The 26,077-nt window shown below is 39.9% G+C and overlaps 1 protein-coding gene across 12 annotated transcripts in view; it reads right to left on the bottom strand.

Moving 5' to 3' along the window:
• LOC101823368 (EGF-like and EMI domain-containing protein 1) overlaps nucleotides 1-26,077 on the bottom strand; it is a 648,492-nt gene that overhangs the window by 549,306 nt on the left and 73,109 nt on the right. For 11 of the 12 annotated variants that reach the window (XR_005880408.1, XM_040754542.1, XM_040754540.1 and 8 more), the window contains exons 3-4: nucleotides 24,796-24,905; nucleotides 23,160-23,264 (exon numbers count right to left, since the gene is read on the bottom strand). Coding sequence is in view for 11 of the 12 variants with exons in the window: in XM_040754542.1 (XP_040610476.1) it covers nucleotides 23,160-23,264; nucleotides 24,796-24,905 (215 nt within the window). In the remaining variant the exon portion in view is untranslated. The remainder of the gene's footprint in view (nucleotides 1-23,159; nucleotides 23,265-24,795; nucleotides 24,906-26,077) is intronic. The other variant, XM_040754539.1, reaches the window with a different exon arrangement.

The raw sequence follows: 26,077 nt of genomic DNA, 5'->3' as shown, positions 1-26,077 counted from the left end.
TGGCATTATCCATTCCTCAGCAAGTGCTTCTAAAGCTAAAGCATCACAAACTGATAATTAAACCCAGCTGCCTCTGTTAGGACTTCAATCATACCTACATGAGCAGAAATCTAGTGGTTATTGGTGGGTTTCCTTTTTCCATTTCTAGACAACATAATTAACTTCACTAGCCTTCTTAGAATAAATGAAACTCAGAGCTAAAGAATACTATGAATTAAACTACCATGAATACTGTTCACACTTGGAACATTAGAAAGCTTTGCTTTTTGGTGTCTAGTCACTTAATCTAACACAGATTAATATTATACTCAGTAGGAAAGCCTGGGTGCGGGTTTCAACTGCAAATGTTCATGTTAACTAACAACTTAAAACTCATGAAAAATTAACCTCGGGGTCTATGAACAAGACAGAGAAAATAATGTAAAGGAGCCTACTTGACAAATATAGTGATATATCTATCAAAACAACATGTAAATGCTTCCATAGAACTAACCATGCATATGTGTCTGCATATGCACACAGGTTTTCTGTTTGACACTAAGAGCTCTCACATTTCAAGTATTTCACCTTTGCATCACCGTTAGATTATAGTCCAAAACATACTGTAATCAGAGCCATGTCAAGCAAACATTATTACCCAGGAAAGGAAAAACAAAAACCCATGAAAGGACACATACTTACAACAAATGATTGGTTTGTTTTCTATACAAATTTCCACTAATTTAATGTTAAAACAATACAAAGATTCCTCTCTCTGTCTCTGTCTCTCTTTCTCTCTCACACACACACACTGAGAGAGAAATGACAGTAGACACACATTTGATCTGGAGTGCCAAAAGGTTGATTACCATACTTCTACCCTCAAAGGTATAAAGTCCTGATGACTATAAAGAATGCAATCAAATAGGATGTCTCTCTCCTTCGACCACTCTAGGGTAAGCATTACATACAATAATCATTCTGTTACCTATTTAAAGAGTATATTACAGTCTCGCGAGATACTGGCTATACTTTATTACAAGACACAATTACAGCTTGTCACTGAGTAAACATTTTTAGAATATTATCAGCATAGGTGAGAATAGTGAATAATGCTTCTTTTCTTAATTGCCATGAGAAAACACCCCAACGAAAGCAACTTGCTTAACAGTTCCAGAATGTAGTGTATTAAGGCAGAGAGTCAAGGCTGCAGAAGCTGAAGGGGCTGGGCAGGTCACACCATGATCTTAGCATACTCTCCTTTTCATACAGCTAGGACCCCACCCCAGGAATGGTGTCAATCACTTCCAGAAAGACTCTGCTTACCTCAATTAACCGAATCAACATAATCCTTCACAAGCATGCCCAGAAACTAAATAATCCTGTGGAGGTGTGCTGGAATCTTGTCTCCTAGGTGATGCAAGAGCTTGACAAGTTCTCAATAAACACTAAACCTCCCAGGGCCTTTATCAGGCCTTTATCCTCCAGACATGCAAATCTTAGCTATGAATACCAGAATTTTTATCTGCCAGTTGACATATTTCTCCTTAGCAATCCCAAGAAGAAATTTGTGGACTCACATATACACCTATGGTTACCCTGGACTTGGTAGTCAAGACCAATAATCCCAGTTACTTCAGAGGTTGAGGCATGAGATCAGAAGTTTGGGGACAACGTAGTAAGTCTCAGGCCAACCTTTGCATTTGTAGTGAGACCTTGTATCAAAATAAAAAGTCTAAAGAGGCTCACGGGGATAGTTCAGCAATAGAGTATTTGTTTGGCACACAGAAACCTTGAATTCAACCTCCAGTACACACACACACACACACACACACACACATACACACACACACAAGAAGAAGGAGGACGAGGAGGAGGAGGAGGAAAGGAAAAGGGAGGGAAGGAAGAAAAAAGTAGATTTTGTAGAATGATTTAGGTCTATGGTTGGTGAAGGACTATCAACTTAAATGAAATATACACCCCTAATATATAAAAACATTTAAAATGTATATTGTAACATCCTTAATATATTAGGTATCTACCAATGCCTACTATGTGCTGTTCTGTTCCAAGCACTGAACGATCAGCAGTGAACAAAACTGACAAAAATTTGCCTTCCTAACAAGTTTTCATCCAATTAAGAGAAACGGTCAAACAAAAAAAGGTACAAGATACAAAAGACATCAATAAGCGCTGGGCATTGGGGGATGGGGATGAAGCAGAATGGCTACAAGAAGTGTAGCAGTGTTGGGAGGCAGATGTGAAGGCCAGCTGTGGACATCAGGTGTCTCCTTGTGAAGCAGGGCCACCTCAGAGGAAGTCTCTACCTGGGTTCTTCCCGGGTCCCCACTCTCTACTAATATTCAGGCCCACTGTCACCGGCATGCCTCCTGAGCCCTGCATATGCTCCTATCATGCTTCTCGTGTTCATCATGGTCTGTTCATATCTGGGTGATTTGTACCACTCATTCCCAAGATTCCTCCCTCCATTTGAATTGTTTCAGAGATCAGGCTGTGAAGTCTAATGTGCACTTAGCTGTTCTGTTCCTACTTCCAAGAACTCAGAAACACAGAAAACTAGATAGAGCGTTTTAGCACTGCCTGGATTAACCATAATTATAACATCTTAAAATTTTTCTCTGGAATTTGAGGGTAGCATTTTTCTGGCGTGCAGTGTGGCCTTAGGCTCTCTCTTTCTCTCGCCTCAGGAAGAGTGGCTCCAATGGGTGCATTGCTATGCAGGTGGGAGCTTTAACCATACCCCCTGAATGTATCAGCTCATTTTGACCTCACAAAGTGAAACTTGTGCTTGTCATTTTACATGTGACAAGACGGGGTGAGAACAGCTAACAGATCTTCCTAGGGCTGCAGAATTGGAGCTCTGGAACCCCTTCCTCAGTCGCAATGGCTGGCAGTTCTATTCACACCTTGCCTCAGTCACCGGGTCTTTCTTACACCACCACGGTGAGGCTCTGGCAGAAGTCACGCCCTCCCACCTTCATGCATATTTTGTGTGATCCAACTCATAATTGAATGTAGAAATGATGCTGCATTGAAATAAATGGAAAAATGGGTGTTATTTTGGAATCCTTTGATAATAAGATATTCTAGTATTTTTTCTAACGAGTTAAGGTTGAAGCCTTTTTACATTAAATATGTTTTTAATAGAAATACTTCCCAACTACACTACAAATACCCATTGACTCATTTATAAAACACCAAATGAAAATGAATATAATTTTCACTACTTGGGGTGACCACCGAATAGTTAACTATTTACTGTATTCAAAATGGCCTTGTAGTTAAAGATATGCTTACCACTTGTCACATACTAACCATAGCCAGGTCTAAAATATTTCACTTACTCCACTGACTCTATGAATTGTCCCTTGAATACTAAAGCAAAGTGAAGATTATTGCTGACTTCCAGGCCTTTCAGCTTTGCTATCAAAACAGTTAGAAAGAGACCATGATTGTAGCAGTGATGTTGGTACTGTTGATGATAATAGTAGAAGGGATGATGGTGGTGATGGTAGTGGTCATGGTAATAATGATGATGATGTTAGTAGAAATGCTAGTGATAATGATAATAACATTAGTGCTGGTGTGCTGAGGATGATGGTGGTGATATTGGTGATAATACTGTTATAGTAATGATGTCAATGATAGTGATGATAATGGTGATATATAGTGATAGAGCTAGTAATAATGGTGGTTATGAAAGTGGTGGTAGTATCAGGTTATTGGGTACTTGCCACTTGTTACAAAAAGTGTCAAATAGTTTAGATTTGTCTGCTCAATGAATTACCCAATAATGATGTCAGATAAGAACTGTTCCTCTTTTCATTTTACAGATGAATAAATTAAGGTAGAGAGAGAACACAGGGATCAACACATGAGATATGGCTCAGTAAAAACATTGTAAAGTTCCTTTTCAGAAGGGACAGACAAGAATTTTCCACCTGCAGAAAATAATGTCCTCCCTTTTGCTGGCTGTTCGACACTGTTCAGAGCAGTGAAGAACATTGACTGATGTAGGTTAACCAGTGATATCTGCCAAACACACCCTCTGATTTGGGTGCTGACCTGGGGAGGGAATGATTTTGAAGTTTGTGGACTCTGGAGCCATGGTGGTTAGACATGAATAAGGGTCTTTCTATTTCTATCAGTGTGGCCTTAAGTACATTATAGAACTACCCTGATTCTCAGCTTGAAGTAGTCCTGGTGATGGATTTAAACAGCACCTTCATGCAAAATCCTTAAAGCAATGCCTAGAAGCTATCTGATGCTCAATAAAACTATTACTTGAGTTTCCCCAGCATCAACTGTGGCAGGAGTAAATACTTCACTGTCTTAAAACCTCAGACAACTGGAAAGTTCCATCAAAACAGAAGGACATCAAAGTATAGCCATTATTGGCATTCCAGGAAGTTTTGAGCCAAGCAACCTGGTATCTACCCCATCATTAATCAGAATCATGCCTGGCTTCAGATGTGCAGGAGATGCTATTTTCTGTGTGTTTGCCCCAGTAACTTGGACACACATGCCCATGTGAAACTAGTTAAGGACAGCAGCATTCAACAAATCAGCAGGTTCGAGTTTTTAATCTGCCATAGTACTTTACAGCAGTGAGTCAGTTATTCAGAAGAGCTAATGAAACACGTATCCCAGATAATTGAATTTTGGTGCTACAACTTTTATTGTCAACTATTTACAAAATCTTTTGCAGATTTGGCTACAAAATTTCCTGAATTAGTAAACAAACTACAGGGGGAATCCAGTTACAAATGAACCATGAACTTTTCAGTGTCAAGTACATACTGGGAGGGAATCACAGAAACAAAAAACATGATCTTAAGCTCCAAGACAAGATTCAGTGCACAAACTGCTACCATAAAACAGGGCATGAATTAGCCATCTTGGGATGCCTAAAAAAACACTGAAGACTTGAGTGATTTACACCAGACAGATTTATGCCTCATTCTCCAGAAGGCAGAGAAAGCCAGGATAGAAGGACCAAATGGGGGAGTTGCTTTCTCTTGCCCCCAGGACCTCTTTGCACATGGATGGGGAAAGCAAGGCCTCAGTGTGTCAAGTTCATTTAATGTTAATTACCTTTCTGAGAGCAGTAACCACACTCTAACTCACAGATATTAGATTAGGAATTGGACATAGGAATTTGAGATGGGTTCTAACTCGATCCATAACAGGGGATGGCTGGCTGGCAGAAAAAGGTCACAGGAGTTGAACAGAAAATTAACATGGTTTGGGGAAATCAATGTGGATATACAAGAGAACTGAGATAGGCCAACATATTTACTTGAAATCATTCTATAATCCCAAATGTTATTTCTTTTCAACAGTTCAGTTGCTCCTGGTGTAGCTTCTTTAAAGTCCATTGTTCTTAATGATTTTGGAAAACTTGAGAAATAATCGTCCAGTTTTTCTGGATATGCCTGCACCACAGATAGAAGGCAGTCGGAAGGAGATCCCCACCCCTCTTGTGATTGGCTGCACTTCCTCTTGTGCCCCTCCCAATTCTATTCCTCCCCCAAGCATTGCCTATAACAGGGCATCTTGCATCTTCTCAGTTCCCCCAGAGAAGTCGTGACAGCTACCCTTACTCTACTAATAGCCAACACAGCAGTACTATCCTTTGTAGCCAGATCTCTGCTCCAGTTTTCTCTATGTAACCAGCTGGTGGGTGTGGTGTGGCTCAGCACTAAGACACTTCCCTAGTGTGAGCCAGGCACAGGGTGCAGCCTCCAACACCCCAGGAAACATTGCTGGTGCTCAGAGAACAAGCTGCTAACACTAATGCCTGCCTCTCTCAGACCCACATAAGTCGTAAAGCACAAGTAGATGGAGAACATGAAACTGAGCTATGTTCCTCCTTATATGGTAGTTACAGTCATACACAGAAAATTAGCTCACTTTCCCCAGGAAAACACTTAGACAACTTCACAGCCTCTTCTGAAGGACCTGGTTTATATTCCTGGCCTAAACACTGTCTATAAGAAGCTGCTTCACCCTCCTTGTCCACCCAGTCTCATTTCTTCTGTGTCTCCAACACTGTCTCAGGCATTTTTCTAGAAAGCTTTTGTCATGCACTCATACATTCAGTCAGATGTTTCTGCACTTTGTTCTTCAATGCTTCCAAAATTCCCAGTTCCTATCACCCTAGCATTGCTTGTCATACATGCATATTCCCTAGTTCTTAAACATCAGGTAGAAACCAGACCATGTCAAGGATCCAATGATCTTTTCTTAACCATCCTATACATGGCCTTTTTTATGTACTAATATGATCCTTCTACATCTAGCTTCGTTGGGATTGTTTTTCATGAAGGAAGTCAAATTTAGTCACAGGTTTCCTAATGTTATTAAGATGATAATAGAATATGTGTTCTTGAGCCTACTTATGTGATACATAACATCTATTGACTTGTATATACTGAGTTGCCTTTTTTATTTCCAGGTGGGGAAAAATCAATGTGACCATGTTGTCTTATCTTTTTAAATATGTTGTATCAAGTTTTATTTTCAAGTATTTTTTGACAATGTTTCTGTTATGTTCATGACAGAAACTGGTTTAAATTTTCTTTATTTTATGTCTTCGTCAGGTTCTTTGTAAGTGTGTACTATTAATTGCTATAGTATTATGGAGTATTATAAATTTCTGAGTTTCATGTCTCATGAGTTATGGGCACAGCAATATGGGGTTCTTCTGTCCAAATTCAAAAAGGAGGGACCAAGGATAGCTAAAGAAATCCCAAACAAGAATAATGCTGTAGGAGCTACCAAATACATAGTTTCAAGTTATATTGAAAAGACATGGCAATAAAATCAAACACATATATCAGTAGAATAGAATAGAATAGAGGAGCCCAATATAACTCCATGTAGCTGTAGCTACCTAATCTTTGACAAAAATATGTATTGAAGAATAGATAGTATCTTCAACAAATGCTGCTGGGAAACCTGGATTTCAATATTCAGAAAAGGAAACTAGACCATGTCTTAGTATGCATAAAGCTAAACTCAAAATTCATCAAGGACCTCAGCACAAGGCCTGGAAACTACTAGAGGCAAAGGCAGGGAGTACACTCACCTTATAGGCACACGTAAGGACTTTCTAAACTCATCAAAATGAATCCACATAGAACTCTCATCCAGTGGCAATGGAGGCAGAGGCAGACACCCACAGCTGTGAACCGAATTAAACTCCTGGAACCCAGTTGCAAAGAAGAGTGATGACCAAAGGAATCAAGATCGGGCTGGCGAAACCCACAGAGGCAGCCGACCTAAACAAGGGAGAACACATGGACCCCAGACTGATGACTGAGGGGCCAGCATGGGACTGATCCAGACACCTTCCCACCGAACCTGGGTGACAAAAAAGAGGCCTTGGCAATCTGTGGGACCTGGGAGAGTGGAGCAGTATTTATTCCTGGCATACAGAAGGACTCTGGGAACCCATACCACGTGGAGGGATGCTCTCTCAGTCTGGACACATGGGGAAGAACCTGGGCCCTTCCCGGGATGATGTGACAGAATCTGAAAATCCCTCATGGAGGCCCTTTCCCTTCCTGGGGAGCAGAGGGAGGATGGAGTGGGGATGAGGGGTTGGGAGGATTGGGGGTGGGGGAGGAGGGGAGGGAGAGGGAACTGAAAGTGGCATGCGTAAAAAGTTAAATAAAAAATAAAATATCTATTTTCCTGGGAGATGGGTTAGCAGGTGCCCTGGTCAGAATTACTATGATGAGACACCATGACCAAAGCAACTTGGGGAAGAAAGGGTTCATTTGGCTTACAGTTCCACATCACAGTTTATTATCAAATGAAGTCAGTATAGGAGCTGAAGCACAGTAGAGATCTGTAGGCTGTAGATTATTTAGAGGTTGTGGTGGTGCGATGCTTAATGTCTTGCTTAGCCTGCTTTCTGTTAGAACTGAGGGCCACCAGCCCAGGATGGCACCATTCACACTGGTGGGCCCTCTCCCATCAATCGCTAAAAAATAAAATGCTCTACCAGCTTGCCTACAGCCCAATCTTGTGCAGGTATTTTCTCAGTTGAGGTTCCCTCCTTTCTGACGACTGTAGCACACACAGGCATATACACTACACACATACATACTGAAAAAGAGAGCTATTATTATTATTGTCTATTCTATGCACACTCTGACATGCTTGTATTCACAGGTTATTTTTGCTTCAATGTTCTAAACGTATGCTATATTTACCTCTCCCTTTGAGGAATGATAAAGATGCAAGAGCCATACAGGTCAGACAGATTTTATGGAAAAGCATTTGATTTTTATGTCCCCAGACACCTTGTAACCATAGTGTGCAGGGCATCCCCAAGGATGCTTCCCAGCCCTGCCAAATGCTTCTCTATGGCAGAAATGCAATTGCACACCTGTGGTTGAGCCCATGAGCCAGCATCTCATGAGTCCTGACTTCTAATTGTCTATGTGTCTCCAAGAACTCTGCATAATTTCATGGCTGCTGAAAGTATACTTACAAAACCTTCAAAGAGAAACAGTTTACTCTCTATAAACATCAGTTTTCACATCTCAAAACCATTTCCTAGACCCTTCATTCCCAGTAAAAACTGCCTGAAAAAATGTATATAGGGCATTTAAGTGACTCTTGTTGAAGCTTGCAGTGGGTTGTTTTTTGTTTGTTTGTTTTTTACCTATTTATAAACTTCTGCCATCAGAAATCCCATTGCAACTATGGTATCTCAGTCAGTATCTCTCTTCCATTTTGATTAGAAAGAAAATGCAAACTACTCACTTCTCTGCTCCACTTTTGTGAGGTTAGCCAGTTCTTTGAGCCATCAGCAATTGAAAGCTAGTAGCTTGAAAGTAATTGACTTCTTTGAGTCTCACTCCAGACCCAGTAAAATCTGAGCACATTTTTGCACCAAAGACATTAAGGGAGAATTCCTTTTCAAGTGGTTATTCTTGAATTCATTTACTTTTGACACACACAATGAAATCCCAATTCCCCTGCAGGCTGCAGGGTCTTTGTTTCCTATTTTGTGCACTGTCTATCTTGCCACATCTTTGAAGGAACAGCTGCAGAAGTCTCAGAAGCTTACAAGTGCTTCTTCATGGCGGGCTATTACCATCGGAATTTAACTGTCTGATGATTTCTCAATCACCATTTTGCTATGTCCTCTTTAGGAGAGTGAAAATCTAAAGAATAAGCTCACTTTTCTGATAGTCACATAAAGCATCTGGATCTTTGGTGAGTGCTCTTTCAAGCAACAGAACTATTTCTGATCAATGAAACTATGATGAATAATGTCATAAACTCCTAAAACATCTCCTCAAATCTATAAAGTATTCCTGTTGGCCAGGAGGGGCCTTAAAGGCCAACAGCAAGAAAAAAAAGTATATGCACTGCCCAGTTAAAGTGGAATCACTATCAAAATATAGGCGAAGAGTCCTATAAAGCAAAACAAACATACACACACAAACAACAGCAACAACAAAACCAACAGAAGCATGGGTCAAAAACACATCCATCCACAAGACTCACAGCACCACAGTAAAAAGGCAGGACCACGTTAGAACCACAAGTTCGTTACTCGGGTTCCATTAGTCTCACTTACAATAACCTTGAGCAGTTTATTCAACTGCTCTTTGCCTCTGACTTCTCATCTACAAAACAAGGATGATGCTAAAGTCTTTTCTTTCGCAGAGCTGCTACAGTGAGCAGATGTGCCAGGATATGATGTAATCTTTGACATTTGATGAAGAGGCAAATGCAAGCTGCCATCTTCCAAAGTTCTCACCATCTCCTGTGGTACAGAGAGAACTCCTGGTGCACTTTCCCTATAATACATGAAACTGGAGCTCACCTAGAGGCTTAACTCTTACTATTGCAATGGGCCTGCACTCTTCCATCCAGTCTTCTCTGCTTATGCCTCATATCCATCCATTTCAATGCAGAAAATATAAAGTCACTCACCGTGGTTAATCAATCCTTTTGCAACTGAGAGCAGCCTGGAGGAATACCTTTGAAGATATACAAACAAAATTGGCAGACTGTTCCCCTCTCTATGGCTAGACATTTTCCTTCACAAATAAACCATTCAGTTCATCCTTTTCATTTCAAATCCTTTACCTTCAAAATATATCTGTTTTTCTCATTTTCAAATATAGAAAGTAATTTCAGTATCAGAGAAGTCATGTTTTATGATAGAGGGTATAGCTAGGTTCAAACATCTCCATTTAAAGTTACAATTCCGCAATCTCTGGAATCTGACTCCTAATAACCTTAGTCTTCAGAATTCGCATTTTAACACGAAAAACATCAGTATATAAAATAATGTTATAGCACCATAGGGATTTCACAAAAATACTTCAATTACAGGACACTGGTATAAATTGTGAACACTGATAATAGCAAGTGTTTGTTCTACGCCTCTGTGGAAGAAGTTCTCCTAGGAAACTGACTGAAAATGCCACACACAGCTCCCATGACCAGGACAAAGAGGTTTTCTAATGGTTTATACCAGCAGGCACACACAGGAATGCTCAGTGCACACAGGTATTTGTGAGTGATTATCAAGCAGGGGCATCGGATAGCTCAGCATCCTCAGTCAAGCAAGCACAGGAAATGAAAATGTCTCCCCACATACCAGTGTGCTAGAAGCCATAATGAGAAGGAGGCCCCTCTACTCCAGGAAACAGCCACATCAAAGGCAAATTCATCCTAAGAAGATTAGATAGGCAGATTTGCATCCCACCAGTTAGATTCTAAAATAAGTCAATACAAAGAAAAGAACTCATTTTCAAACATCCCTTACAATTCTGTCTAAGTACCTCAATCAGCTGTGGAGGAACACAGGAGCAGAACAGGCCCAGAACACACCTCACATCTGTTAGCCAACAGGTCCAGCACAGTCAGAGACAAGAACATTGAGTGCCTGGGACTCTGAACGACCCAATATCAGAGAGACCTTCCATCAGTACAGTGGAGAGATCATCCAGAATTACTGCTTAATGGCATGAAGAACCTACGTCTTAAAACTAAAATATGTTCTACCTGAATGTCAGTAGACCAAAGGAGGATCTGACATATAAGAGAGCTTTTGACTTAAAATTGACTTTGGCCACTGCTGTGAGACTGTCAGGAATTAGCTAAAAGGGGTCTTAATTTGGTATAAAGTGACCTCACAAGATCAGGTGATAAGAAGTCAGGATTGGGGTAAGACAAGCAGGTCAGAGGCATGACAAAACTATTGGGTGTGGGCAGGGGATGCTAGACACAGCCAGAGAGGCGTTTCTGTGACCCGCCCCCCCCCTTAGCCTCTGACAGGGCATGGTGTTAAATGGGCTATTTTACCTTGTGAGGAGGCAGAGGGGAAAGGTGAAGAATAGACGATGAAACAAGTCAACGGCATTGGAAGTCCTCCGATGGCAAATTATTTATGCTTTGTCTTTGAGAAATTGCAAGCAGGCAGAAAAGGGCCTAACCTAAAGAGAAAGATCAGAGTCATAGATAAAAGCTTTGCTGCCCACAGTTCCCTAAGCGCTGAGGAGCCATGACTGCAGCTGGAGGACTTTTAGTGCTGAGGATGACTGCAGCTGGAGGACTGTAAGTGCTGAGGAGCCATGAATGCACCTAGAAGACTGTTAGCGCCAAATACATTTTGGAATGAGTTGATGACCTAATCCCTGGGAGGATACAGGAGTACGATTAAGCAGTGATTATTAGCTGCCTCTGAATTTTAGTGAGGATATTTAATTTGAAGCTAAATATTTATATTTCATTGTTACCAACACCCCGGGAGCTTTGTATCTTTAGAAACATATGCCAATGCGAGTGATGGACTGCTACAAATGTTTTAGTTGATGAAAAGTTTGTTTTCTCAGAATATTATGTGATTTATTGAGTTATGTGGTGAGACAATAACAGGAATCTGTCCATGGGAAAAGCCTAGTGATCCATGTAGATAGCCAAAACCACACAACAGTTTTCATAGAGTCGATGACCCATTCCAGGACATGACAACTTTTAAACATAACTGTGCAGTCTCAGATTTAAAGCCGTATAATAATCAGCGACAGCTAAGTGAAATCCTGATTAATCCATTAAGTCAGTTCATTCAATGCATGCATTTAAAACTCAATTGGTTTCAGGTCTCTTGCTGGGGGCCAGACTCAAAGAAGCTTAGATTCTGTACAGGCTTCAAAATAACCATCCAGAAATCACAGAACTCAAGGCTTTGAAGTGGTCTTAATGTTTTTTCTCCCTATACTATTCATTCTAACTTTACAATCCCCTTTATGTAAATCCTACCACGTGGTCATGCACAATCTGGTTGTGTACCTTTAATGAATGGAGACCTTCTACTTCATCCTGATCAGAATTTTAAAGTGCAGGAGGAGTCAGTGCCATGCCAAATAAGTAAACAGCAAAATGGTTAAAACAAAAGCACTTGTCCTGTCAGTACAAAGATCTCCAGCACCCATGTAAAAGTGAGGTGGGTGGAACACCTATCATTTCAGAGAAGAGGAGACAGAGACAATTCTCAGAGCAAGCTGACTTGCCAGCCTGCCCAGGCTAACCACAACAGTGTCTCTAGATTCCCCGAGAGATCATGTTTAAACATGGCAGACAGGGAGTTATGCACAAAGATACCGGAGTCAACACTGTCACATTCTGGTCTCCCTTCCTCCTCTACACATGCACATGAAATGTCTTATATAAGTGATTACACACACACACACACAAATGTGCATGCATATACTCATTCATACCACATACACATGCATATACAAAGGGAAAAAGGTTTAATTGGAGGAGCTGGAAACATATCCATAAAATCCCTACAAACAAAGAAGGTAAAAGAAAAAGGAAAAAGAAGCAAAGTAGCTCCCATATTGAGTAAGCCTCTTAAGTTTAGACTGCATGCATTTTCCATTTACTCCAGTGTAGCTAGCTATATGGCCATGAACACTCACAATGTGGATGGGTGATGTCAAAAGTGCACCCTCAGTGACAACTCGGGTCTCACTATAATCCCTGGCTGGTGCCATAGACAACATTCATTTCACAGAAGACACTTTGGAGGCAGGAGGGCCACAGTGCAAAAGTCACAAGAAAATCTCTTGGCAGTTTCTGTTCTGCCCAACCTAGCAAATTCCTCCAGGACTAGAGGGATAACTGAGGACACTCTGCACAGTGTAAAGAAATAGGACAGTCTATTTCTAAACAAGGCAGAAACTTCCAGTATGCTATTATCAGAACTAAGTGACAGGAGTCATGTAACATTTGTAAGGACATTCTACTATTGCTACTCTAGTTGAATCCTTTACTATTCTTCTGTACTTAGATATCACAGACTCAGAACAGTACAGAAATTCTTATTCTTTAAAAAATATGATGTTTAGATGATATACATCTCACAAATAATTCAAAATATTTAAAGGCAATAAAATATTGGTAGTTTAAAGCATTAGAAGGCACTTGATAATTCTACTTAAAATTTCTCAACTACTAAAATAAAATTACTTATGTGGCCAAAGACATAGTGAAGTATCTGCATAGCAATTTGTGGAATAAGTGAATGAATTTATAAAACCTTCAAATGAATAACAGAGCCATGCTCTGTGCAAATGCCATCATTTCAACAATCTATTCCTGGTTTACTTTTTCTACTTAATGAAAGGCTTCTTTACTCTTCTGCAAGACATTAATGACCAAGTTATATAAGCCACTGTCTATAATTTCAAGTTTAAACCATCACATTTGTTGATCGTTTATTTGTTCTGTTATTTCAATAACTAATTTGTTGATTAACTATAGAAATACATTCTTCAGTCAAAAACAGACCATTAGTCATCATAATGCATATATAAAATTTTAATCATGGCTCGTCGGGAAAGAAAACTGTTCAAGTTGCACTCAGCAAAGATTGTTTTGCTCCTTGTATTGCCATAGGAAAAAAGGAAAATATCTAAATGAAAGTAGAGAAGATGCTGAATTACCTTTTCTCAGAACTGCCCAGTGCATATCTTCATTTTCATCCCCATCCATATCCTTCAGTTTGAATTGGTCACTTGATTTGTTTCCTTTTGTGTTAATATCTTTCTTATTCCTTTTATGTTACTATTTTGCATCGGGGGTTCCTCTATCAAAGGTTTTAGTTCTTCCCCACTATTCTCTAAGTTAACCATAAACTTGTCTTTCTCTCACTAATCTTTAGGATCTTCTCTAACCCACAGCCAAATGCTGTTTATGTAGCTAAGGTGTACAAGCTTTGCCTGAATGCTTTTTATCTGGGTAAGCTAATATCTTACATGAATAGTTCCTTAATTTTATACAGGAATATTTCAAGGGCTATAGTCATGTGTATTCCTAGTCTTTACACATATGGAGACTAAGTTGAACAGTAGAAGCTTCCTTTGGTCTTCTAGGGAGCTTGGAGCTAGAGTGCCATTCCAAGGATATCAAAATGGCCATGTACCAGATCACTGTGTACAATGAAACAGAATTTTTACATTAACTGTGCATCTCTTTCCATGTACTTTAATCGATGATATCTAGACTACTTAGAATACCTAATATAATTTAGATATCATATAGTTATCTGGCTATATTATCTAGGTCATAATTAGAATAAAGGTATCTTTATTCATTTTTTCAAATATTTTGAATCTTCAACTGTCTGAATCTAAAGAGCATTTTGATAGGGACCTCTAACTGCTTCCCCAACTCTGCAGTGCCAACAAGGAAACCAAAGAAAGTGGCCTATGGGCTATAAGGAAAACATTTTTCTCTTCAATATTCTTGGCACACTCTTCTGTCAGCTTAATTATTCTTACTTAAATCAGTTTCGTTTTGACCCTTCTTCAAGGTTGGACATAACCTTAAAGTATTTCAACATTGTAACAAATGCATGGTCCTAGAAAAGACTACTTGTGATAAATGAAAGCTAAGCAGAGGTCACCACAACTCACAACAGAACAAAATATACCATCTTTTCTGTTGAAAAAAAAAAGCCCCTAGTTAAGTTACATAACTAAATATAGTAGTTAAATATTCTTTAGCATGCAGTCTTTAAAACCATTTTTAAATCATTCCAACAACTTCAACAAATGTTTCCATAAGTGCCGGCAGGCTCTTCAAACTTTGGGTCTCATGCATTCTATTTTCCTCCTCCTCCATGTCCCCAGTATCCAGCATTGTTCAGCTCAAACAGATTATAATAACGTTATTTTTGCACTCGCCTTCTGTGGTTTGCCATCTGATTCAATAAATAGGCATGTTAAGCTATTACGTTCATCCTACATAGGGAGTCCAGACACCATTGTTCTTCACCAGTGATGAGGAAATACCTACCCTGTCCCCATCTGCACAGATGAGCAAACCATGCACTGTTTCATTGTCTCGGTGTCTCTCAAACACAAGGAAGCAGTGCAGATACCCAAAGCACTTTCTTCTTGAAGGAGAAAGGAGGCTTCCCTTCTGTGAAAGCTCAAAGCAACTGAGGCATTACAGTGAATAGTCTCTGCAGGATGCCACTCTCAGCCCTTAATCCTCACAACAACTGTAGGTTTGGTCAGGGAGTCCCTAAAACCAATCTCAAATTTGATAGTTTGCTATAGTGACTTATGGGAATTCATAGGAAATAGTTATAAAAACTAGCCAGGGGAGGCCAAGCATAGGATAGAGTTTGGAGAATTGAAGCTTCTATTGTCATTTTTCCATGGTGGTAATACAAGTCAACCTCTTGGAACTGTTGTCACCACATGCATAGTCTCTCACCAACAGGACAGCTCACTCAAGCCCCACTATTCAATGTCCTTGCTGGATACCCACTATCCAGGATGGTGATCATTACTGTCCACAGAGCTGGCTTGAATCTCTAGTTTAGGACCTTCTGATGGTCACCCAAAGGCCCTGTCCTCAGTTCAGTTACACTGGTCACATTTGCGGTGGGCTAAGAACCTTAAGACAATTGGGTGTGTGCCAAGACTCAGTCTTGTTACAGGATTAGCTTATCTGGTGACCTGAGGTCTCCAGTGAGAAAGATGATTCTATTGAGTGCATCATTTTAAGGCCATAAAGAAAACCTCCCAAGACAGGGAAGTCAAAGGGCAGAACACTCTTGGATAAAGTTAATTTCTTTAACACACGTTATTAGTTTCTCTTAAATCTTTGATCTGGAGCATTTCCCTCTGACTTATTCCCTCATTACCGATGTACCTATGGTCTTTGCTATTTGGAAGGTCAAGAGATACTTATTAGAGGATGATAAAAATAGTTTAACTGAGAACATGTGTAGGTAAGTGCAGTAGAAGTAAGCATGGAAAGCAACATGGGTCCTAGTTTTAAAAAAATCCAGACATCAAGATTTAGTGCAAACAGCAGACACACGGGGCAAGAGCTGAGACCCTCACATACAAAGAGAGGCAATAATTAAAAGAAGGACTGCCACCAAGTTCAAGTTCTTGCCTTTTAGGGCAAGGCATGGGCATTTTTAACCTTGGGAGGAATACATGAAGAGAAGCCTTCGCAGCACCCTTTGAGGCAGCCCTCAGAACTGCTGCATCGTGTACTGTCTGCTGACTACCCAACCAGACCTCTGTCACCACTGACCTCTGTGTTCTCTGCACCCTAGTGAAGGAAAACTCCAGTAGCAGCGATGGATTATTTGTTTAAAGGTATTTATTGGGAGAAGCAATGGAAATAATCCAGTTGGGGAAAGAGGAAAGGTGAATTATAAACAGCAGTTTCCTCTGCCACTGGAACATTCCATCTTACTGGGGGTGGGAGTGAATAACGGGATGTTCTAGAAAGGAGAAAGATTCCATTCTACAGGAAAGTTCACTAGTACATAAAGTCCTCAAAAGTTTCTCCTGAGGCTGACAATAGGCCCCTCTGTCATATTTGCAAATATCAAGCAATTACAACACAGTCTCTTTTAACAATGGCTGTGGAAAGTACACCTAAAGGGTGCATCAGCAGTTCTTCCAAAGTTCTGATTTCCAAATTCATGTTAGGTTAGTAAATCCCATGCATGGAGTCCAAACAGTGGGGTGTTCTTTTCCTGGGTGCACGGAAGAACAAAAAAATCTTGCTTTAGTATCCTCAGAAAGAGTTTACCCTCTCCCTCTACCAAATGTCCCCATAGTTGCCACAGCCTCTGTCTAGTTACAGGATGAAGATAGTGGTAACTTCAGTACAGATGAGATCATCCCTTGTTGAGAGCTTAGGGCTCTAATACAAGGCATCTTTATGTACAAACAAAATAAGCACAGATTTCAACTAGTGTATACTGCTGGCTTATGTTGATTGGATATCAATTCATCTCCACGATATAATCTGTCATTATTTCATTTCATAGCATCTGCCAGTAGTGTTCATTTAAGTGTGGCATTTTCAAGTATTTTCAATTAATGATTTTTCCATTCTTTTCCAAAATTACCTTCCTAGACTGCTTTTATAATTCAATTAAAATAGGCCACCCACTTCCCATAGCAGGATTTGTTCTTTATAAACCCCCTGCCACTTTCCCCATTTCCACTGTTACAGCAGGCCAACCGCTGAAATGAGGCAGAAGATGAAGGGGAAATGTTTGCTGAGTTTCCCTTGCTGCTTTGCAATGCTGCCGCAATGAAACACCACAAGCTGAGTTGCTAAAGCAACAAAAACTAATCTATTTCTCCATGCTTTACACTGTAAAGTTAGGAAAACAATGCGATGTATAGACAACATTAGGATTAACTGAAAACATTATTTCACACATGTGACATATGACTGATTCAAGCGATGGGATTAGAATTGGGAAAGCAGCATGCTGCACCTAAGGGCTGTGAAGGTTAAGTCTCTCTGTTACCTCTCACCTCACTTCTGGACATTGTTGGTACTGTTTGGTGTTTATTGGCATATACAACTGCTCTTCCGGCACATACACCTGTATCCAAATGTTCCCTTCTCATAAGGCTACCAGTCATACTAGATTTAGCATAAACTCATCTTACTTAATTATATCTGTAGCAAGCCTATATCAAAATAAGATTACATTATAAGGTACTTGAATTTCAGACTTCAACACAGGAAATGTGGCAATGGGGGACATAATTCAAACTAGAGCATTGCTCAAATAAACAGTGTTAAGGAAATTTCAACTTAAGAAAACTCCTTGGCCCAGCTTTCTATCTATCAGTATTATACACAGTCAATACAGTTCCTTGGCTGGAACCTGTCTCAAGTCTCACGGTCAGCTATTTCGGTAACTCAGCCTCCTCAAAGATTTGCTCAGATTCCCCACACTGTGAAGCAAAACAGCTGGAGGCCTTCCCCCTCTGACGAGAGTGCCCTCTCTAGGATCCTCAGAGCACCTACAGCAAATAAGAAGTCTTACAGGTTGGACGATGCCTTTCAGCATATAAATTACAGGTGTGTCATCCCTTAGGCCTTTCACAAATAACAACCTGACACACACCACACTGAACACTGACAGAAGGGCATCCAAGCTTTCAGGTTAAGATAGCAGGCTCTGAGGCCAGAGCATAGAATGTGTGGATCTCATGTGTCCTACATCCTAGCTGTGCTGTGACTCGGTAGTACAGAAAGGTGAGAATATTCATTCCATAATCTTTAGTTCATTGATCATTTGATGTATATAAAACTCTGAGAATACTATGGGAACATTGGTGGACCTCAAGAATGTTGGAGTTTTTATTTGTCTCTTTGAAAGTAATAATGCTGGCCGGGCGGTGGTGGCGCACGCCTTTAATCCCAGCACTTGGGAGGCAGAGGCAGGCGGATCTCTGTGCGTTCGAGGCCAGGCTGGACCGATAGCCTCCAAAACAATACAGAGAAACCCTGTCTCGTAAAAACAACAAAAAAGAAAGTAATAATGCTGAGGTTGGAAATATCAGCGCCTTCTCCAAGATAGCATACTGGGTCAACGGTGAAGTCCAGCCTCAGCCGCAAACCGCTTAGGAACTTCCCAGACATCATTCCATAAACTTCTGACTCTTAATATAGCTAAACACCACATTTAAAGGTTGTAAAGACCTTTGTGGATTCTTCCATAAATACCAGAAATGGAGAAACAAGTGATGCTCATGTCTAAGACTCTCCAACTCAGGTTAGAAAGGGGGATCAGCAGTTACTACATAATCTCGAGGATGGGAATTCGTGACTCAGCACCTGAGGAACTATCCAGACCTCCCATGCAAGTTATAAACCCAGTTCTGCAAGGGGTGGAGACAGGAGGAATGCTGGGACTTACTGACTTCAGGTCTAGCTGAGAAAAATGGAACACCAGGTCCAGGGAGAGATCTTGCCTCAAAGGAATAAAGGGGGAAAGACAAAGAAAGATATCCAGATGCCCTCTTCTGGCCTCCATAGTGCACACTAACGTACACACATGCATGGGCAGGGGGGCAAATAATGAATGGATAGATAGATAGATAGATAGATAGATAGATAGATAGATAGATACTCAATCACAGAATTGTATTGTTCAGAAACTGAATTTGGCAATAGAATTATGAAGAATTTCATCAGTTACCCCTCTGTATGTAAAGTTCAAAAGCCCCAGGTTTGGCTGTAGGCTAACGGCATGATTTGGCCACTTCTTGTGCAGCACTTTCTACAGCCCAGAGAATAGTTGGTGTTGCTCCTTTACCTACCATGCTTCGTGTGTCTATAGAAAACACACTAATATTCTACCAAAAACCATGTGATTATTCTGTTTATCTTTAACAACTAGTTGTATTTTTTACTCACAAGCATTTTTGAGAAATTTCTCCTCCCCTCCTGGTATGACATAAATGAACACCCTCCTCTTTCTCTTAGAACAGAACCATCCTCCATCATGGTAATGGTGAGTTACATGACAACTATAGGCTTCCTGGTCTCTATTTCCCACCAGACTAAGACTAAACTATTTGTTTTCACATCTGATGTATCTGGTGCACAGTCTGTTTTATAAATATTTACTAAGTGGGAGACTTGATAGAAGGTTGATTGACTGGCAGAGTGAGTAAATAAATATAAGCATAGAGAATAAGGAGACTTAGAAGCCACATCATCATTTTGCTTGACGGCTGACCTGGAGAAAAAGGAAGAGTCAGTAGAGATGTAGAAATGAGGTGTGGCTTTGTGTGTGAAATTAATCAGTGAGTGTAACTCCCAGTTCCCTCTGAAACCATAAAATTTGAAAAAAAAGAAAAAACTTCACTACAAGCTATCTAGTTTGATTTGCATCTGTTCAAATCTTCAAAGTATTCCTTTTGATTTCTCTAATCAATAGTTATTTCAGAAAGCTCTTCATTACTTCCTAATTGTCCAAATTCATTTTCTTCATTTGCCTTACGAGAGCCAGATTTTTTCAAATGAGTTAAGTAGATCAGCAATTTTAGAATCGTTATTAACTTCAAGTGTTGATCTCACTTATTAGCATGTTTCCACTCTCACTAGGACTACAGTCTTTTCTCCATTTTTCCAAAGGCCAACTGGCTTATTTTCAGAGTTCTTTCTTCCCATACAAATTGGTAACACCGACTTTACTCCAGGCTATAAACTCATTTTAACAGTGACCCTGATGATTTGAGATAGGCCTCACACATCTTTGGTTCTGAATGAAGATGCGAGGATTCTCTTAAGAGTAAATATCAAAAATAAATAAAAAGATCTACCCCAATTATCATTCACAACCAAAAATACAGCAGACATACATACACACACACACACACACACACACACACACACAATTTATCCTTAAGTATACAAAAAATTTTATCTGGATGTACTCATTGACCCCCTACAACCCCATAGCTGAGACATTCTTCAAAAAATTTAAGGCACAGTATTATCACAAGCCTGATTATTGTGTGAAAAACTAAAACAAAATTTGGAACAAATGTTTAACACTCAATAGTTAGTTAAAAATGTGTGGTACACTGATGTAATAGACTACTGTACAGCTGAATGTATATGATTCAGTAGGCTCAGAGAAAGATACAAAGGGAGAACACATTAGATGGGAAGGAAGAAGATAGATGGGAAAAAACAGAAGAGCCTTCATTGAAAGCCTGTGCATAAAATGATTTCATGTGTTCACATTTTCATAGCCCCATAAATATGCATGGGGATGCCCATCGTGGTTATCTACAAGCAGCAGAAGTTCTGTATAGTTTTAGTTTGCTCTGTCATATAGACTGAGATTTTGTAATAATTGGAATTTTTTAATGTTCAAATATTGGAGTGGTTTTTATATATAATTTCAAACATAATACTACAATTATTTTACTGTGATATATATGCATATACATGGGGGCAGATACCACACATAAGAACCCCAGTCCCTAGAGAAGCATTAGGTTAGGGGTTGCCTCGTCAGGCTATAATCAGCCTGCTTAGTAGGATTTGCCCTGTTAGCTACACTTTGCAAACAGCATTTGTCGATTTGAATTGGTCATCTTTTAAAATTTGGCTTGTGTCATTTCTTATCGGGTGGTTTCTCCACTTGTCTCTCAACTGCTTGATTTCTTAGAAAGTCTTCAAAATTTCTCCATTAAAACCACCTTAGCTTCTATAGTTGGGTGCCTCCTTTTGATGGGGGAAATATAATCCCATGGAGAAGTCTAAACATCTACCCTTTGGGAACAAACCCCTTGGACTTTGTCAATTCATTTTCACATTCAACAAGAGTCCTGTAGCAGGAGAAGAGACAGTGTTAGTGCCTAAGGGAAGCATGCCTGGACTGCAGTGCTGGCAGGCAGAGCAAGGACTTCTGACAGGTATTTTGTATGTTGGTCTTATCCTGCTACTCTGGAGACTTTGTGGTGTACAGACAAGCTTGTGCAAAAGACAATCTTTCTTCCTATGTTTGAAATTATCCAGGATTTTCACCAAACCAAAACTACACAAATGAAAAATTTGATTACTTGAATTTCAGAGAACACATTAACTGCTTTGGTATATGGATGTTGTTAAGTTGGAATAATCAAGATATTCAAGCATGGTGTAAAAGATAAAGAATAAATTAATCCAGGTATAGCTGGGTCATTATCAGTACCATATGTCTCTTTTACTAACTTTGTCCTCTGGGAACTGATGCCTTGCAAGATTTGCTCCACAAAACAACGCATTTATAAAATATTAACATTACGGGTTTTAAAGAAAATCTCTTGATGAACCAATAATAACTGTAATTACCCACAACGATTATGGACCAAAATAAGGACACTTTTAGTACCAATTTATTTAACAACTTTTATATTTCATTTAAAGTCAAATATTTTTTTATCATGTATACATGTGCGATTTTGTTTTCTAAAATTGGGAGACAGTAAAGCTGCACACTAGAGCTCAAAGCTTCCGCTGATCGTCTCCACTTCAGTCCTGTAGTCCATGTATAAGGGCATCGAACATCGGCCTCATCTTAACTCATATATATTTTTAAGAGGCAACTCAAAGAAGAGTTTGGAAATTAATTCACAAGAACGTCTCTGAAGATGGGAGCACTGTCCTTAATCCCAAGTGTGGAAGAGAAAAAAGCACATGAGTGCTGGGACCCCAGAAACTTCATGGCTTCATTTTGAAAATTCCAAACAGTAGGCACAAGGAGGCATACATACCAACTGCTTTAGGTAAGGTTTCGTTCTGCAATTAGGGATAAACAATTGGTCATTCTGAAAACTGCCCACACAAGCAAATCTTACAGGTACATGCCCAGTGAGTGCTGAAGTACTGAGAATCACTCAAGTCTTACAGACTTCCAGGTTTTTCGATTCTTTTTAAGATAACAGGTATAAGATTAGTCAATACTGCATGACACCAAGTTCATGCTGACTGCATCTTGCTTATTTAGAGAGCCCAGAGATGTCACAGAACACTATACAATAGCAGTAATTTCAAGTCATCCTCCATGAGAAACTTAACACCTGACCCCTTCTTTACAAAGGAGAGCACCTTCTTCTTAGAATGACCCTTTGAACTCCTACAGAGAAGATTTACAACAAAACCACAAAGCATATTTTAAGATGCTTATTATACTGTGGTTCTGAATTTCTGCCTAGTAACTCATTTTCAGTGTTTGCCAATTCCCAGAGAGGTAATCTGGCATGATTCTATGAGGACACAACTGATGGCAGCCGATGTAAAATTGTGACAGAATGGTTCTATTGGTGACTCACCATACTGACAGTGGGGTCCATGGAACCCTTGTGAGCAGAGGCACCATAGATCAGTCCCATCCGAGCACAGCCTTCCACTGAAATGGGTTCCCAGAGAAGATGCAGCTAAAAGGAGTGTTCAAAGGAAGAATAGGTAGAGTTGAGAGAAAGAAAGGAAATCATCAGTGTAAGTGGGCATCTTGCAGTTACTATAACACGAACTAGAAATTTCGACTGGCCCCTCCATAGGAAGCTTATAGAAAATTGCCTTTACTAGACAATGGCTGACTGTTTGAAGCCTTTCAGAATTATCTGTAGGAACATTCCTGTAAACTTCGAAGAAACATATATTTTGAGCTTCTTATAGACCTACTTAATACAAATCTACCCTTTATTTAACAACACACCAGATTACTTGTATTCACATTCAGAGGGAAGAAACATTGGTATAAAGAAATTACATGGATAAGGTTACTGTGTGGTCAAAATGATCTTTAAAACAACAACAAACAAATCAAACAAAATGCTAATATTTAACCAGAGGGTAGCTGTTAAACAACAAATATAAAGTCAGTATCCTGACTTTATAACACAGTTCTGATAGTATTGTGGGCAGATCTTTTCAATGACCTTAAACCAACCAGCCATAGTGGCCTGAGTATAAACACACTTGACACAACACTTGACCCCATCCCTGCTTAATACAGGAAGCATTCAACAAATCTTCTCTGATATATCTCAAGAGCAGAAAGCTCACAGAGAAAGGGGGGAGGATGCTGGCAAACTCCCTATGGTGCACAGGGGCAGGAGAGATGAACAGTGCTCTGAAGATGCATTGATTAGACTCACAGAAGCAATCTAGGGGCTTCCCAATCACCCTAGGCACATAATACAGGTAAAGGGCTCACTAAACAAAGCCATTTCTCACAGCCTGGTGAGTTGTGTAATACCACGAGTTCTGCTGCCTGAGGGCTGTCAAACACCAGACTCTGAAGCTTCTGAAATCCCACCACCAGTGGTTTGTAAACAGAGTACAAACCCCGTCTTAACTAGTAAGCCGCCTCTAGAGCTCTGCAATTAATCGTTACAAGCCCACATTGAGGAAATCCCATCCAGATTTAATACAGTGATCTCCCTCTGGCCTTTTGAATCAACTGTGGATTACAGATGTGATGATATGGGAAGGGGGCAGACAGAGGGGTGGGATGGACAGCAAAGGAAGCCTTTAAATCGACTGTCCTCTAAACAGACAGAATATATAGCAGCTTTCATGGATCCTGAGCTGAACCCATTACTAAAATGTTTAACAGGCTTTTCATAATGCATTTTAACACATGTCACCTATGAGTCATTAGTCTAGTCTAGAGCAGTGGCTCACAACCCCTCACAGGGGTCATCTAAGACTACCAGAAAACATATACAATATAATTCGTAAGAGTAGCAAAATTACAGTTATGAAGTAGTAATGAAGCGAATTTTACGGTTGGGAGTCACTACTACATGAGAAACTATTAAAGGGCTGCAGCATTAGGAAGATTGAGAACCACCAGATTCAAGCAATGCTCTGAATCTGTGATGCTTCTTAAGATAGGCATTGTGTGGTAGAAGCAGAAGCATTCCCTAGTAACAAATCTTGGCAGGAAGAATTACAACTTACAGGAAAGGCAACCTGGTTCATCATTCCATTGGCTCCAACCAGGGCAACACCTGAAGACTGTTTGGTGTTCTGTGACATACACCTGCCTGTAGACAGTGTAGTAGCGGGTCCTATAGAACACAGGATAGGAATCAGGAAAAAGTATCGTGCCTCTGATGGCAAAATTATCATTCCATGGTTATAAAAATGTCTCCCTCCATTTCAAATACTGCCACATATACTGGGGAATAGACAAAAGAGGGGATGTATAGCTATAGTTATACACTTTTTATATAGTACATAACTACTACATCACACATGCAATCAACATATGCCTTAGGTATCAGTCTAGGAAGGTTAAGAAGTATATATGTGGGCTGGAAAGACAGCTTGGAGCTCTTGTATAGGATTTGCAGCAACTTACAACTGCCTGTAACTCCAGCTCCAGAGGATCTGACACTCTCTTCTGGCCACTGCAGACAAAGCATTCACATGTGCAAACACAGACAGACAGACAGACAGACAGACACACACACACACACACAATTAAAAATAAGAATGAAATTTCTAAAGTATAAATGCAGTGTGAAAAGTTCACTTCGGATGAAGCAATTACAGTAGGGAACAATGTCAAAGGCCTCTCAGTGAGGAAGGAACAGATCCTACCATAGTGTTGACCTGTCAGCTGACTGTGGTACCAAACATCTCAAAGCATGCTAATTTCCTCTCTACCAAATCACAGTCCTGTACATGCTTCTTCCCTGACAGTCTAGCTCATTCTTTCCCCATCAAGTACCTTGCTCCATGTCCTAACCTAAATCCTTCATTATTCAAGGCCAATTTCTATTTCCACTTCCTCCAAATTCTCTCCTCTGTGTCAGCTCTCTTCATTCATATAAACAGAGTTTATTGGCTTCAGCATTGTTTATTGCATTTAATTATTCAAAATCTTGAAATACAGCCTAGTATTTTTGTGTGTATCTTTCCAAGTAGGATATGACTAGATGTATATACAAACAAAAAAGGATGTGCTTGGCAAGGCATCAATTATTTTCTTACACTGCTGCCCCTTTATATCAGTGCCACAGACAGAATTGTTAAACTAGCAAGCTCTCAAGTAGAAACATGTTAACCCTGGGATACATACCCATGTTTGTTTCTCCCAGTTCTAAGCGTCTACATGGCTGAGGATTTTCTTTGGTTCAGAAGACTATTAACAACAATTTAACCACACTGGGATAATAAGAATTAAAATGAAAAACCATTTCAAAAACAATTCCTAGGGCTGGAGAAATAACTTAAT

The sequence above is a fragment of the Mesocricetus auratus genome, unplaced genomic scaffold (assembly GCF_017639785.1).
Source record: "Mesocricetus auratus isolate SY011 unplaced genomic scaffold, BCM_Maur_2.0 Super-Scaffold_100011, whole genome shotgun sequence".
Lineage (NCBI taxonomy): Eukaryota > Metazoa > Chordata > Mammalia > Rodentia > Cricetidae > Mesocricetus > Mesocricetus auratus.
The sequence above is the reverse complement of the archived record's forward strand: the minus strand, read 5'-3'. Positions and strand labels throughout refer to the sequence as shown.